This window comes from Haemaphysalis longicornis, unplaced genomic scaffold, assembly GCF_048455015.1.
Source record: "Haemaphysalis longicornis isolate Haplotype H1 unplaced genomic scaffold, Haemaphysalis longicornis Haplotype H1 scaffold_4, whole genome shotgun sequence".
Taxonomy (NCBI): Eukaryota; Metazoa; Arthropoda; class Arachnida; order Ixodida; family Ixodidae; genus Haemaphysalis; species Haemaphysalis longicornis.
In genome coordinates this window covers 224,572,997-224,587,977 of record NW_027526361.1, presented here as the reverse complement: position 1 = coordinate 224,587,977, position 14,981 = coordinate 224,572,997, and the positions used below count along the sequence as shown (strand labels likewise).

Below are 14,981 nucleotides of genomic sequence, written 5' to 3'. Positions count from 1 at the left end.
GTCTGTCTGTCTGTCTGTCTGTCTGTCTGTCTGTCTGTCTGTGTCTGATATAGGCAAAACATTTCGAAACTAATGAGTTTGGTGGCAACGTTTGTACTTGTCAACATTGTTGACAAGTCTCCCAGCGTTCGCGGCTGGTTTGTGTGACCGTAAATGATATAGCTTTGCTGAGAAAATTCAGTGCTACAACAAAAAATAAAACAACAAAAGCAACTGCGAAACAAACTGGTTCTCACAAAAAAACAATAATAGGGTGTCTATTGGCCCCTGATTAAGGCAATACAAGCAATTATTTACGTCTGCTTGGCTATCACATCCATGGATGTGATTGTTGGCTTTGCCTTAATAAAACATGTGCCCCAACCGACGCGACTTGATTAATAAAATTGCCGTCATAAATGTCTCACTCGTGGGTGAGAACAAGTAAGGGTGCGTGCAAAGGGTTTATAAGCCCGTCTTCAGCAGACGACGTGGTTATTTTCTCCTCAGCGGGGGCCGCCTAAGACCACAAGGTAAGGTTCTGGTGGCAGGGAACTTTCGCTCGCCTGACACCATTTCACCTTCTTGATGCGTAGTGTTAACTACGACTGGAAGTCGTACGCACGTTGCATGGAAAATTGGGAGTCATTATACTTATCGCAAAGTGGTTCAAAATATTATTAGGTTACTTATTGTGGCCGGCAGCCATGTAGCTTCCGAAATGTTTCCTCAGCTTTCTTTCTCGATATGTACGTATTTATAAAAACATACTTAATGTAATGAAATATTTTTTGATAGACACTAGTGATTGGGACAGCCGGTCGAAAAAGCGCTCTTCCCTCCTCGTAAATACGCGGGCGTGGCTTGATGAGCGTGGACGACGACAACCAACAAGCAGCGCCTGGCACGAGTCACTTGAACGCATTGTCTTGCAGAGCTCTCTGAGCTGTTGCAATCTCGCCTTCGTTATTAAGCTTAAGTCTTAAGCTTAAACTTAAGTTTTGTGCTGAAGCTTACGTTCGCGTCATTCATTTTGCTTAATGTAACTAAATAATAATGTAACTAAATAAAAAATAGGGGGCGGCAGAAAGTTAGATGGGCAGATGAGATCAAGAAGTTTGCGGGGATAAGTTGGTCACAGTTGGCACAGGACCGAGGTAATTGGAAAATAATGGGAGAGGCCTTTGCCCTGCACTGGGCGTAGATAGGCTGGTGATGATGATGATGATGAACTAAATAATTAGATTAACCGGCAGCGCGATCTAGTGGTTAGGACATCTGGCTTTCAGCTAGGAAGACCGGCTTCAATTCCCGGAGCCGTAATGATTGGCTCCTGCTTTCGAAGGCTGCCGGGTTCAAGTAAAGAAATCACATCGCCGGACACCAGTGCAGCTATACTAGACAAGTACGACCACACTATGAAGGTTTCCTGGGACGCAAACAGCTCCCCTACTCCAGAACCAAAAAATGACCCCATGGCTTTTAGGCCACAGCAACTGTAGAATGCCTGATAGGCGCCGATCGCGTCAGCAATACAGCGGAAGGTGATAATATTTGCGTCCTGACAGGCCGACAGGGGAGAATGTACCTGGCAATGCTTGTTATCAGGACTCTGTCGAGTGGGGGGAGGTTAGCTTGGCGGCCAGTAGAGCTTCAAGGCGTTAGATGGGATGTAATAAGGCCAAGCGAGGTTGAAAAAACAGGCGAGGGCTTCAGGTGTTAAGTAGCGGACATTCTCTGCACTACCGAGGTCATTGAGAAAGAACGAAGCTGGGGGTAGCCACCTTGACTTACAAACAATGATCAGAAATTGAGATTTATACAGCACCAGCAATGGGGTCATGGCCATTATTATAAAGCTAAACAGGAGGCGGTCGTAATAGCAGACATAGACTGGTTGGATTTGCGGAGATAAATAATCTTAGGGTGATTAAGAAATTCTCCCGCAAAAGAAGGAATAGGTAATGAACATGAACAGTCTCAACGGCATAACTAAAAACGAAATTGACTTCATCTTAAGTGGCAATACAGGTTGAAATAGGTGCTAGGCAAGATCAGGTGAGGCGACCATGGGATGGCAAAATGCTGGATAAGGGTGGGTTTTAAAAAAGGAAACAGGGAAACTGTCAAAAGGTGGAAAACTCAGCGTAAAACCAGTGATAGCCAGTGCACGGGAGCTTAAAATAACCCCTCAGAATTAATTTGCGCTCTTAACCGGTGTCAGTGAGGACAGCGTGATAACCTAACGGCGGCAATGACAGAGTCTGCAGTACCTGTAGTAGAAGCAGAGCGTGGGACAGAAACCGTCAAAATAAATCACAAAACGGAGAAGCTGATCGCGAAACGCAGAAACATGAAGTTTTCCAGTACGGTGGATGAAACTGAATTGGTGGAGCTTTCGAAATTGATTAGCAGAAGGAAAGCTCACGACATTTGTACCCTCAATATAGCAATGATTAAGGAAATGCTCTGCAGGGGAGGAAGCTTAAAAGCAAACAAAAAAAGAAGATAAGTATTGGCGAAGATGGAATGTACCCACTCCGAGACGAACAGGCTAACATTGCACACAGCATGGACGACATGATAAAAGATGCGAAAAATTTCTATACTGGGCTGTATGCTAGCAACATTGGGCTAGGGGATACTACTCCACCTACAAGCTTAATTTTGCGACGTCCCACTACAGACACATTACCACTTGCGACTCGGGCCCGTCGCGCGACGACGCGCGACGCGAGTCGCGCGATTAGGCGGTGTACGCACTTGCGACGAGCGACGATGCGACTGCGTTTAGCGGAGCTCGTATCCAACTTGTACGACTTCCTTGGTGCTTCAACCATTCGCAGTCAAAGAAAATTGTTACATGAGCGAGACAAAAACAGAAATCACTGTAGAACACATGCTACTAACCTGGAATAGTGCCGAAAGCATTGCGGGTTGCGGTAGGAGGAGTCGAAAATAACGAACTCAAGTAGACTCTTTTCAACATGCTGTTGCCGGCAGAACTACACCCGTTTGCTTTCACGCCACACCACTTGTATCCCGGCCAGCAAGGTTCGCTTCATTTCACAGACGCCGAAGTTCTGGCACCTTCCAAATCCATGGTGTTTACCACTCGCCGATGAGGTATGAAAAGCCTGCACGTCAGCCTACCGTACCGCTATCCACCCAGCTATTACTAAAATTACTTGCTTTTGCAATTCGAACACGTTTCAATACACTGATGAATTCACTCTGTTCGATGATTCGTACATGTGTACACTGAAGCCACTGACCAAAGAACCGAAGTGCGCGGGACGTTGCTTGCCGGCCCAGCGAGCCGTTTGGAATGCCGGATGTAAACAAACGTTTCGTTTCCGGCTAGGTCAGCCGACTCCGCCGCCATAATTGCCTATACGGTTTTGCTATGTCGTCGCGCGACAAGGGATTTCAGTCTGAAAGCAATCGGCTCCGCTGTCGCAAAGCGACGAAAAGCGATGGCCGACTCATCGTTTTGCGACGCCGCGCGATTTCGCGCAGCGTGGCTAATCGCCAATCTGAATGTGCCTTAAAGCGGAGAAGATAAGGCAGCAAGGGTATTAATCGAGGAAAGATCCGGGTGAACCCTGCGCCACTTAAAGCAAGAATGAAGTAGTGCACGTGAAAGATCGCCTAACTATTTTCGGAATGCCTAAGGAATTTAGGGTCTCAAAATGTCCATAGGATCAAAAACGCCAAAACAATTCTGATTAAAAAATAAAAAACAGTGAGATTTCAAAAAGGTTCAGAAAAGCACCAGTTAGTCTACTTTCGTTTGCATACCAGCTTTCTAGCAAGGTAGCCGCATGGAACACCTGGTACATGTCCAACAAACGCGGGGACAGGGTGGTATTAGAAAAGGATACTCAACAATGTATCACATGCACGCCCTCAGTTTAGTAAACAAATACCCCAGGAATATAACAAACTCATTTAATTGCATGCATAGGCTACGGAAAGCGTTTGATTCAGTAGACAGTGCATAAGTACGGGAAGCAATAAAAGACCAGGGAATTGAAGTGACTGTGAGGGATGTACGGCCGGATCTGTGAAGATCCGGCCGTGAGGGATCTGTGAGGGATGTACGGCCGGATAATTCTCCACACGAAAAGAGAAAATTTCCCGATCAGAAAGGCAGCAACACAGGAAGACACAATCTCGTCAAAATTGTTCACAGCATTGTTCACCGCCTGGCAGTTTGACTAAGAGAACGTAGGACTACGGATAAAAAGTGAATGCTTGAATGGTTTGAGGTTTACGGACGACGACATAGTCTTGTTCAGCGAGTCAGGAGAACGCAAGCAAAAACTTATTCAAGACCTGTGCTCACAACACTCACTCGTAGGGCTAGCATAAGTAAATATGAATAAAAAATAATGCTAAACGGACATGCAGGAAGTACCTTCTTCAGAATATAGGCAAAAAAAGCTGGAGCAAGTGGACGAATGTAACTACCTAGAACAGTCTTTCGGTACTAGCCCAAACCGCGAGAGGGAAATCCAGCGCAAAATGGGTATGGGATGGTGCTCACTCGCAAACAGACTCAAATAGTGAATAGACAGGTACGTAAATCACTAAAAAGAATGGTATACAACCACTGAGTATTGCCGATGATAACATACAGGGCAGAAAATTCTCATGAACACTTGGAATCAAAACTGAAGTCACCTAATCGATCAACGAAGAGAAGCGTGATAGGAGTACAGCTTACAGACAGAAAACTGGCTTCTTGGATCAAGGAACAAAACTCGGGTGGATGATATGTTAGTTAAAAATAACAACAAAAATGGCTGAAGATTACTATACTCCCAAATGCAAAATCTGTGCGCGGCGCGAACTGCAGCCTTCTCCGTCACGGCGCATAGCTGCTGCGTCTCGGGAAGTGATCGCGTAATCAGCGAACGCAGGGAGGCGCGCGCTAATCTGCCACTAAATTGCTGCGCGTCGCCGCCACCGAGCATGTTGTTGTAAATCGTGTTTGAACCTCCCGCGCAAATGTCACGTGCTGCCGCACAAGGAACAGGAAAGAGAGAGTTGCTTTACTGAAAGAGAAATGAGCGAGGAAGAGGACACCGAAGGACCTATGTACGTACATCGCGCAGCGCGTGCTGGGGTTATGTGGAGGTGCCTCGGCATACCGCTCTCCCCCTTACACTTTCGCAACACTTTCCTCCTTCGTTTTCCTTCTGTCTTCGGTGTTTCCTTCGTTCGCTCGGTTACGAGGCAGACGAAGCGACCAAACCGCAGTAGCGGACGCTTAGGTGATGCGCACTAAAAAGGTTTTGGGTCGCGCATGTAATGGTACGGAGCAGGACAAAGAGGTGTATTCTGAGACACGGGTTTAGAGGTAAGGGAAGACCGGCCACTCGATAAGGGGACGAAATACGAAATTCCAGGCGCAGGGAATGGATTCGGAGAGAGCAGGATAAGAACGGTTGGAAGCGTAAGGGAGAGGCTTTCGTCTTGGAGTACGCATAAAAAGGCTGGTGATGATTAAAAGTAAAAGTCGACGTGTCTAGTATATTTTTAAAATGTCAGCTCCTCTCAGCTTGACCGTTTTGAGTATTATTGGTCCTATAAAAAAACTGAGTACTTGGAATCTAGAAAACGCGGTGCATTGGTATCTAGTTCCCCTTTCGGCAACTGCATGTGGAAGAATTGCGGTAACCAGAGAAAAATGAGAAGAGGGAGAGAGAGAGAACGCCTTTAATGAAAGCTGGAGAGGTCAGCCCCACTAACGGCAGGGCTTGCTACTCCAGATGGGGTGAATAGAGTGAGGTGACAGCGAAAAATAGAGAGAAAAAGAAAAGGAAAGAAAGAAAGGGGAGTAAGAGGGGAAATGCACACATATACAAATTGTACATGCTCAGAGAGTTCACAGTAAACGTTGTGAGTGTTTGTTCACGTAATGAGCTTAGTTATGATACCTTGCACGGTTAGGGGTTCATTGTTTGCATGCAGAGTATCTTTCTGGAAAGATTCTTCTCAGAAGACAATTAACCGGCCGTTTATTTATTGCGCATTAGCATTAAACTGAGAGTTGGGATCGTTCACCGCATTCATTTTTCCTCATTGAAATGAACAAGATGAATTTCACGAGCTCCGGCCCGTAAGCGTAAATACGTTAAAAAAGGACTGGCGAAGCTTGCACTGAGTCGCGCAAGGCTTGAAACATAGCGGAGCTGCACGATTTCTTTCTTCGTGAGCACTGAAGGACACATCACGACGCATTTGTACAAGTTTGAAAATTGTTTACTCACATGCTCCGTCGTCGCTTTGCACTGTGCTAGTAGTAGACATCGTCGTATGCATCGATATCGCCTTGTTCCTTATACGAAGCATTGCATGCGCGTTAGCGCTCAACGACAGCTAGGGCGCAGCGGCGGCGCGTACGTATACGACGCATGCGCGGCGTGGAGCAGTTGTTGTGCCAGCTGTGGCGTTGTTGGTTACTAGGCAACGCAAGGCACTGCTCGCGGTTTTCGCCAGTATTGTTTTTTTTTTTTTTTTGCTAAAGGCACTGCGCGTGCCGCCGACGCTGGGCGGTCCCCGCGAGGCACGCGCTGACGAGCGCTCGGTATTCTCTCGGTATTTTAACCCGTTGCGTGTTACGCGCCAACATTTATTGCCACTTCTCAGATAATTCGTTTCGTATTTTTCGGGTCAGCGAAGGAGATCAGGAAATCAGCCACCACTCCGTCTAACGACGACGATGGTTGAACGCGAAGCTTTCGAGTGACGGATCATCTTCGTCTTTACACGGTGGGGTGCAGGATTCTCCTGCATAATTTTGCACGTCCATGCACCCCTCTCCTAAACCGAACCGCTTCGAACATGTCGAAAGGAGCAATTGGATAGACGCCGGCTTCTCAATACCATGGACGTAGGTTCGATTCCCGGTGGGGGAAGCGTTCCTTTTTATTTCACTCCACTGTTTTCGCGTTACAGATGCCATGAGTGAGAACATTAAGGCTTCGCCTTAGGAGCCAACTTGAAAAACGAGAATTTTTTTCGCATTTACCGCTTTCTGGTGAAAGGGTGCCCGCCATCTCTGGTTTTCTTGTCGCAGCCCATCTTTTATTGGAAAAGTATAGACGGAGAGTAAATAAGTTGGGCAGTGCGAGTATGTATAACGCGATGATCTCGGTATTACGAGCGCTACTCTCCCGCATTGATTATCTGCTGATGAAGGTTGAGGGGGAGAACCGAGAGCAGGCAGTAACGTAGCGGCCACTACATTGCCTTCGTCAGGCACAGCTGTTCATAGCACCTACTTGAGCTTGATAAGGTCATGAATACACTTCAGCCTGTCTTTCTGGAGTGTGGCTCCGTGCAGGAATTTTTTCCGTTCGCACATGAGGACGTCCCAACATCCTCATCGTCGTCGTCTTCATCATCATCTAATAAGTGGGCTGAGCCGTCGACTTCAAAACGTCGACAGCCGCTACACGCAGCTCGACGTACAACATAGTTTGACGCATTTGGCCCGCTTTTGGGCTCGACGTTGAGAACCATACGTTAAGCCTAGATATACAGCTGAAAACACGCGATATCAGGTGAATTGCATGGACAGTGTTACATGGGGAAGGAGTAAAGTTTTGAACTCCGCTAGCTGGGTGGGCGAGCGGCGTGCAGTCGAGTTGCTTCCGTTCCGACGACAACGAGCCATGAGCCAAACTTAACGCGTTTAATGCATGGCGACTAGAGAAGAGCGCTACAGGACGCAGCACACCGGCTTGCTTAAAACATGACAACGGGAGTGGGAAGAGAAACGTTCTTCGGAAAAGCCCAGGACGCACTGCCCCTCGTCAGAAAATGGGCCTAATTATATACTCAAATGCAACTTTGAGAACCACCACCTACGCGTTAGAGTCGAGCACACACACAAGAGTCGAGCGCAGACACTCTCGCAGAGCCGCCCGGAGGGGTGATGATTCAGACACCGGCGGCCGCAACGGCCGCAGCGACAAGCCTCTGCATGCTCAAGAGGGAACTGGGCGCGCCGCCGCACTCTCGATGTCACTGGGGCGTGCTCCGACTTGCACGGTTCAACGCTAGGTGGCTTTCACCTCACATCGTCAATGCTATGCGGGGAAGTACTACATCGCGTCGTCGCGTTATGCGCTGTTGAAGCCTGCGCGCCGCGTCAACAACGCACCACCATTGATTCGTAACAGCGACGATGGCAATTGTCGTAAGAAGCTTACGACAGTTTTAAAGCGAAGCTTGCTACGCCTAACTGATGGCGTCGATGTCCGAGCGAAGCGCACTGCAGGAAAGTCAACTTTATACAAACTGCAGGAAAGCCAATTTCCAATTGTCATCTGGCGGTGACGTCCACATGTCCACACACAATATACACATACTCACTCAAAGAAATTAACCAATGATGATGACAGCCGTTCTCAGACGATCACGGTCGACGCGCCAATTCTCACTGGCCGCGATGTGAGCATACCCACTTGAAGGAGCAAACTGCTACGGCATTCGCAACTCGTAAGACGTGTTTAGGCTTCTCCAGACATTTTTTGCTGTGCGGGTGTGCTCTGAACATAGGGGCACTGGCATTCGTTAAAGCAGGGTACATGGTTCATGCGCATGTAGTTAACTGTATTCCATGCATTCGTTAGACGAGCGGTGTTGCTGAAACGTTTTGCATTCAACACGCAGAAGAACGATATGGCAAGTTCAGTCGTCACCGCCGCCTCCCACTGCCTGGTGCTTCTGCTGCTGTTACAGGCGACGTTCGCCTCCCCCGACTACAAAGGCAAGTCCATGCACCTCTCGATTATTCTTCACAAGATCTGCAGCGCAGTTGGTCATGGTGTTAACACTTCTATGGCGAAGTTCGTACTGCTGTAAATGATGCTGCTGTAACGTGGCATTCTTGAGTGAGTAGCAGATGTTTCTTCCGGCTGCTTGGGGACGTTGTAATGGAACACCACGTGGTTGTTTCCTAGCTGCAGGGCAAAGGTAGGCCTTGGGCTTTCCCTCATTACTGTGAGTAGCACAGAATGCTACTACGCAAATGAAATTTTCTGAAATGCCAATGCCTAACAAGATGGTACTTAGACGAATCCCTCCGTTTTGCATGAAGTCGATGCTCCCCGAGCAGGACACACTGCGCTTCTATAGAAGCAGAGCAAACGCCGCTTTTAAATGCCACTTAGACGTTGCTTCACATTTTCCTGCCGTCGATACCTCGCAGACAGGATAGCGTAAGAAATATGGCAGCGAGAATCAAAGGGATGGCGAGTGCGCAACCAACAGCAAGGACGACTCCGACCCCTCCCCAATGTCCTCAAAATCCACCGCAGTCACGGAAACGGAGGTGCAGGCGGTGCAGGAACTTGTATTCGGTTCAAGACAACTCCGCTTCGACGACAGGTTCGCCAAGTTTAAATTTAGGTCCGTGGATTACCCCTACAACATACACATTCGCTGGGATTCGCTCCATCCCTCAAGACGTCGCTGAATTTTCCCCTCACCCACGGAGGAGCAGGTTGGCCGTGCCTATAAATATAGTGTACACTGCATAGAGAACCTACTATATGGACGTAAACAATATCAGCGCGGTTGCAGTCACATCGGCAACGCAGAATAACGTTCCACGGGACAGCCGGTTTCTGAAAATTGAGCTCGAAATGATTAACACTGCAGTTCTCTCCTGAGAAGTGACCTTCACTTCAGATTAGGTCTCGAGGATGGGGCACAGCATGAAACAACGGAGTCAAGAGAAAGCAAAAAAAAAAAAATCACGCCATATCCACGGAATGAATGATGATAAGTGGGGCGAAGCTCGAGAGGGGGAGATCATCGGTAACCGTAACTCTCCCGTGAAAGTTCGCCCATTACATCATTAAGAAAGACGTAAGACTGTGTGCGTACATTGTACAAATCAACTTTTATTTTCGGGGTCAATGCTCCCAGGCCCAGACCTGGTGAAAGACCCCGCGCCATCGAGGACAACCCCGCACCCCCACCACAATTTGTCACGTAGGATGGGACACAATGGTAAAGAAATAACTTTTATTTAGGGCGAACTTGTGCCCGAACAAGACGAGAGGAAACGAGCAAAGGTCCTTGCGTCTCGTTCGATCTCCGAGAACGACTGCCTGCGTTCGTGGCGTGATCTCTTGCGTGATTTCCCCCTCGCAGTGCACGTGCGCTCTCGCCTCCGTTGGCGAACACAGACAAGCTCGCGCTCCCGGTGCCGAGTTTGCGCTGCCGGTTGCAGCCGGTTCTTGCGCGTGCAACGCGGCCCACTTTGCGACATCTCCGAAAGCATGCGGCGGTCACGTACCACAAGACACAAAGGATGGACAGACCCATGGCTTTAGGAGCTTCGCCCCTAAAAAAAAAAAATTAAAGCCGCTTCACTCAACGTGAAAGCTGTCGGAAGTGCAGAGCAGTGATTCGCCATAATGGGCTGTAGTGCCGTTATCCGCTCACTGCTACCGCCCAATGCAATTCAAACTTGCCGCCTTCGCTGTGCTCGCAGCGGGTGCCCCTGCCTGAAACTGTGCCAGCGGGAGTTTTGTTGTTTTTGTGCTTGTTTTTCCTCCCGCACGTGCTGGCGTTGCAATGCCACGTTTTCCCCCTTACTAGCGCAAAAACCAACCCAACGAGCGTTTCTAACTAAATGAACGCGGGCGCTGCCGGTTAGTTACGTATATTTTGCCTCAAATGTACCTGCAGTTTGCTCTGCGCTGAACAACGGGGAGATGTATGACAAGCGCCAGCGGTTCACGAGTTTCAAACGCTTATGACTACATGAACTGCTTGACTTTCCAAGCCTCTGTGGGACGCCGCGACGACAGCCGCTACGACAGAACGCCGTGTGGCCCTACTTGGGTACAGCGAGCGAGCTACGACGACAAGGCGAGCCCCTAAAGTGCTCTGCACTTAAAGCAATCTAAGCGGTAAAACCTAGAGAAAGCGTTTATTATTCACACAGAACACAAATAAGCCGGAATGGGAGTAAATGGCTTGTGTCATAACTCAGTACCAATTCGGAGTTTTCAAAACTCCTTCCAATGGGAGTTTCGCCTTACTCCCATTATTTCGGCAGTTTTTTCAGTAGCATATGGGAGTTTCAGTTTACTGCCACTACAACGGGAGTTTCCAGGGGTACCATTGGGAGTGTATTGTTTCCTCCAACTGGGAGTTTTCAGGGGGCGCATTGGGAGCAGTGTTGACCTGCATTCGAGGTTTTTTTGTGTGTGTGTGTTTTTGTGCGCTTCATATATATGCGCTGCAGTGGAATTTATTACTGCATTTGGGAGTTCTTGATAAGGGCACAGGCCGCGTTTTTATTTTTCGTTGGGGATCACGTAATTTCTAGTCTTTTTCCGCTTCAAACGTTGAATGGCGAAACGTGAAAAGTTTGTTTTCTGCACAGTCAATTTATTGCATAAAAATTACATGAATACGATATACGTGTGAACACGTTAATAAGACAATAAAAACACTGAATCAACAAAACACCTACATCGAGAACACAAGGTATCTTGGTCAGAACTTTATCTACTACAACACTCCTCAACGAAAAAAATTTAAGCCATTTGCAAACAATGAGGTCAGCATGTCGTCGGTGCGCTGTTTGCTTGCACCTGCCTCCCGAACGCTGACGTTGCCGCACCCCCTGGCACGTTCTTCTGGAAGCCACAGCAGCACATTCATTAGAGGGATAGCAAAACGCTTTAAATCTGCGGTAACAAATACATAGCATATTGGGCATCTGACCTGAAAAAAAAAAAAAAAAAAGAAACGGCACTCTAAAGACGGTGAACTTGTCACTCTTGTGTCCAACTTTCCGTAATGTCTGAACGTTTATTTAAAGCTACTCAAAGTTGCACTTCCATCCGAGACACCTGCGCTCACTAGTTTGTCAAAACTAAGTGCTCTGCTGTTCAAAAGGGTGCGCGACCCTTGTGGCGACCAACTTCTCAGAATGCTTCCTTTCCCTCTTTTCTTTGCGTGTAGTGTTCTGGGAGCGAGCTTCAGGTTTTACCACTCGCCCAGCCCCTCTCTTCCCTTACCCAAAGTTCAGGAAAAATTTCGGTCGGTGTGACGCCTGCGCCGCCCCCCCCCTCCCCCTTCAAAAAATAAAAAAATAAAATGAGCAGTCGTCCGTCGATACTACAGAATGCTCCCTGGAATGGCGTTTGCTGGTTATAGTTACACGCGCCTAGCGTACGGAGAGCTCCCACGGGGCCCCGACCTTCTCCCTTTCCAGTGAAAGCAATTAATCGCCGGCGGCACGCGGCAGTCACCCTCCTCGTAGCAGGCGCGGCTGGCACCACACCTACTTCTCAAGAAAAGCGGCCGCACTGCGACGTTTGACCGGCCAACTTCAACCTCGCCTGCCAGTAAGCCACAGACACAGCCTGACAAAAACGCCTAACAGCCGTCCAGAGTTCGGACAGTTTTCATTCTGCTTGCGAGTGTGAATGAGTGAGTGTTCTGCTCGAGACCTGCGCAAATACGCATTGCTTTCACACCGTTCGGCCTCCCCAATGATGTTCCGGGCATGGTGCCGTCTTTCACGCACAACGCTCACCTCCAGTGGCGGAGAATCGCCCGTGCAGTGGCGCGGGAAACACGTTGAGTTTATTTGACGCTAGAAGGGGCACAAGTCTCCCAAAATGTTGCGTACAATAAAAAACGTGAAAATCTTACCTTCAACCACCTCGCAGAGGCACAACCGCGTTGTTTTTAACGAGCCACTCTCAGCGATCACTGCATTTAGGCCTCGCGTCGGCTCGCTGGCGTATTCCGTCGGCTCGAAGGTCAGTGACTCGGAGGCGACGTTGCAGTCCGTCGCACGTCAGTCCAGGCTGGTTCCACAATGTTCGCAACGAGCTTCAGTTGTTGGGAAGCACTTCACATCCGTTCGTCCGGCCGCAAGTTCACACTGGCAATAAATTTTCGGGGACGCTGGAGCTCACACGACACACGACACCAACTGGCAGCCATTTTGTAAGGACGCGTAGAGGAGGAAGGGGTGAAGGAGGAGGAGAAGGAAATGGAGGTGGCGTGGGAGTTTTTAATACTCCCATTAGGACAAACGCAGTAATCACAGACAGATACTGCGTTTTGTGAAGAGGTACAACCGTGGTAAATGCGCTTATTTACGACGGCTGGTGGCCCCCGGTGTAAACTGGCAGTTTTTCCACCATCATACTACCACACGTGGGAGCAGGGCGCCTGTCGTGAGGAGTTTAAAAGACGTATTCCAGCCAAGAAACTCCCATTCAGGCTAACTTGTGTTTTGTGTGTTGCCCCTCCACGCAGGCAACGCTGGCCGCCCCATCACCATCGTCGGAAGTGTACTGATGACTTTTGGTTAATAAAAATTATTCCGATCTTCCCGCGAGGGAACCCTGATGTGATGCGACGCATCAGGGGGGAGGTTTTGGACTGACGCTGGTATTGGATTGCGTCAGTCCACTCGCTGAAGGGACTGTCGCTTCCATCACGTCTTCATTGGAAGATCTTGCACGGAGGTATCGTCAAGCAAAGTCAAGTCAAGTGCGAGAGCGAGCGCTGAACTGATCCGGCGCCGTGCGCTTCCCCGCTAATATTCCCGCTTTTGAAAGGAGAGGAGCCGGGGGGGAAGGGGTGGGGGGGGGGGGGGGAGTTGCGCGCATGCGCACACATGCGCGCACCCAGAGCAGCGAAGCGCACACGCGCAACTGTTGTTATGATAATGAGACGGAGTGAGGGTGTTGCGCACAGCTGTCGAAGAGGAGAACGGATGAGAGTTGCGCATGTGCAGTGAGCATGCGGACAACGCCGCGACAACGACGCTGGAGGGACATACCCGCGAGCAAGAGATGCGTCGCATCTAATAATGCTCTTTCATCCTGTATTATACACGTGGACCTAGTTTCTGCGTGTGCGTTCGTGTGCGCACGTTTTGCGGGAGTATACTCCGTCCCGCATTTGAAGAGACGTAGGTAACCCCGCTTTTCGCTTTTCGCAGAAATTGGCGACCTGTACCAGCTGATGCTCAAAGGGGAAGACACCGGCCACGCCTTGGAGCGGAAGTCGGACCGGGCGCCTTCACACCGACTGCGCTTTGGCCGCCGTTCCGACCCCGGCTGGATCGCGCAACACGCATGGAGTGACCAACGGGCTACCTAAACATCTTTCTTGCTGCCGGAACGAAATAAACGGTGACACCCGCATTGTCTGAAGATCGGCTGGCTTGGTCATGGTGCTTTTGTATATCGAACACCGCGCTCGATAGACAGCTATGGTACGAAGCAAATAACGCTGAAGGAGACAACTGAAATCGGGATGTTCCTGGATGTAGTCAGTGATCTTACGTACGTAACTAAAAAAAGACCTTAGGCGCCACAGGAATCTAACAGTGCCAGCGTGTTGAAATCGTTTCCTCGCAAGATGTCTGAATTCTGCAAAAGCAAACTAGCATATTTGTAAAAAATGGAAATGGCTATAGTCGATTACAGCTAAAGACTACGGTTCATTTCGAACACAGAAGGAAATTTTTATTTATCTGCAACTAATGGCGCCTTGCAATTTGTGTGACCTCCCTGGCGCACGTTTCAAACGACCGCCCTTCTCGTTACGTCTAGTGTCACTAAATAAGCTACGCTTAAGAGTACCGCCACTTCGTGAGCCACGGCAGCCATTTTGTTCCTGAGCAGTGTTGCCAGTCCTCCGTACTAAACCTCCGCCTGTTTTGACCGGCGGGTTGGGCAGGCATCGGCGGCGCTCGTCAACTGTGGGGCTATGTTTACTTTCGTTTACTTCAGCTCAGTTCGCGCAAGCAAGCGGCGATGTTCATTTGCGCTTTTGTAAAGTGCATCATGTCGGGGCACTCATGTTGGTCTTGTGAAACTCCTAGCTTTTCCTAGACATGGGACTCGGTAGTAAGTTACTTCTTACGGCTTATTGTAGCACGTTGCAATGAATGTTTAGAGGGGTGATAACACTCGGCTGTACGGGAGGCACTG

At 49.0% G+C, this 14,981-nt stretch overlaps 1 protein-coding gene across 1 annotated transcript; it reads left to right on the top strand.

The window, feature by feature from the left end:
* Nucleotides 1-463: 463 nt before the first annotated feature.
* Snpf (short neuropeptide F precursor) lies at nt 464-14,198 on the top strand. Its single transcript, XM_077705616.1, has 3 exons — nt 464-512; nt 8,668-8,764; nt 13,985-14,198. Exons 2-3 carry the CDS (start codon nt 8,677-8,679, stop codon nt 14,143-14,145), a joined length of 249 nt encoding a protein of 82 aa, XP_077561742.1. The 5' UTR covers nt 464-512; nt 8,668-8,676; the 3' UTR covers nt 14,146-14,198.
* The last annotated feature ends 783 nt before the right edge of the window (nt 14,199-14,981 follow it).

Bases quoted from the DNA above. Each gene is read 5' to 3' on its own strand.
- Snpf (XM_077705616.1), top strand. From the start codon at position 8,677: ATGGCAAGTTCAGTCGTCACCGCCGCCTCCCACTGCCTGGTGCTTCTG. The intron at 8,765-13,984 runs GCAAGTCCATGC...CGCTTTTCGCAG, and splicing joins CGCCTCCCCCGACTACAAAG to AAATTGGCGACCTGTACCAG.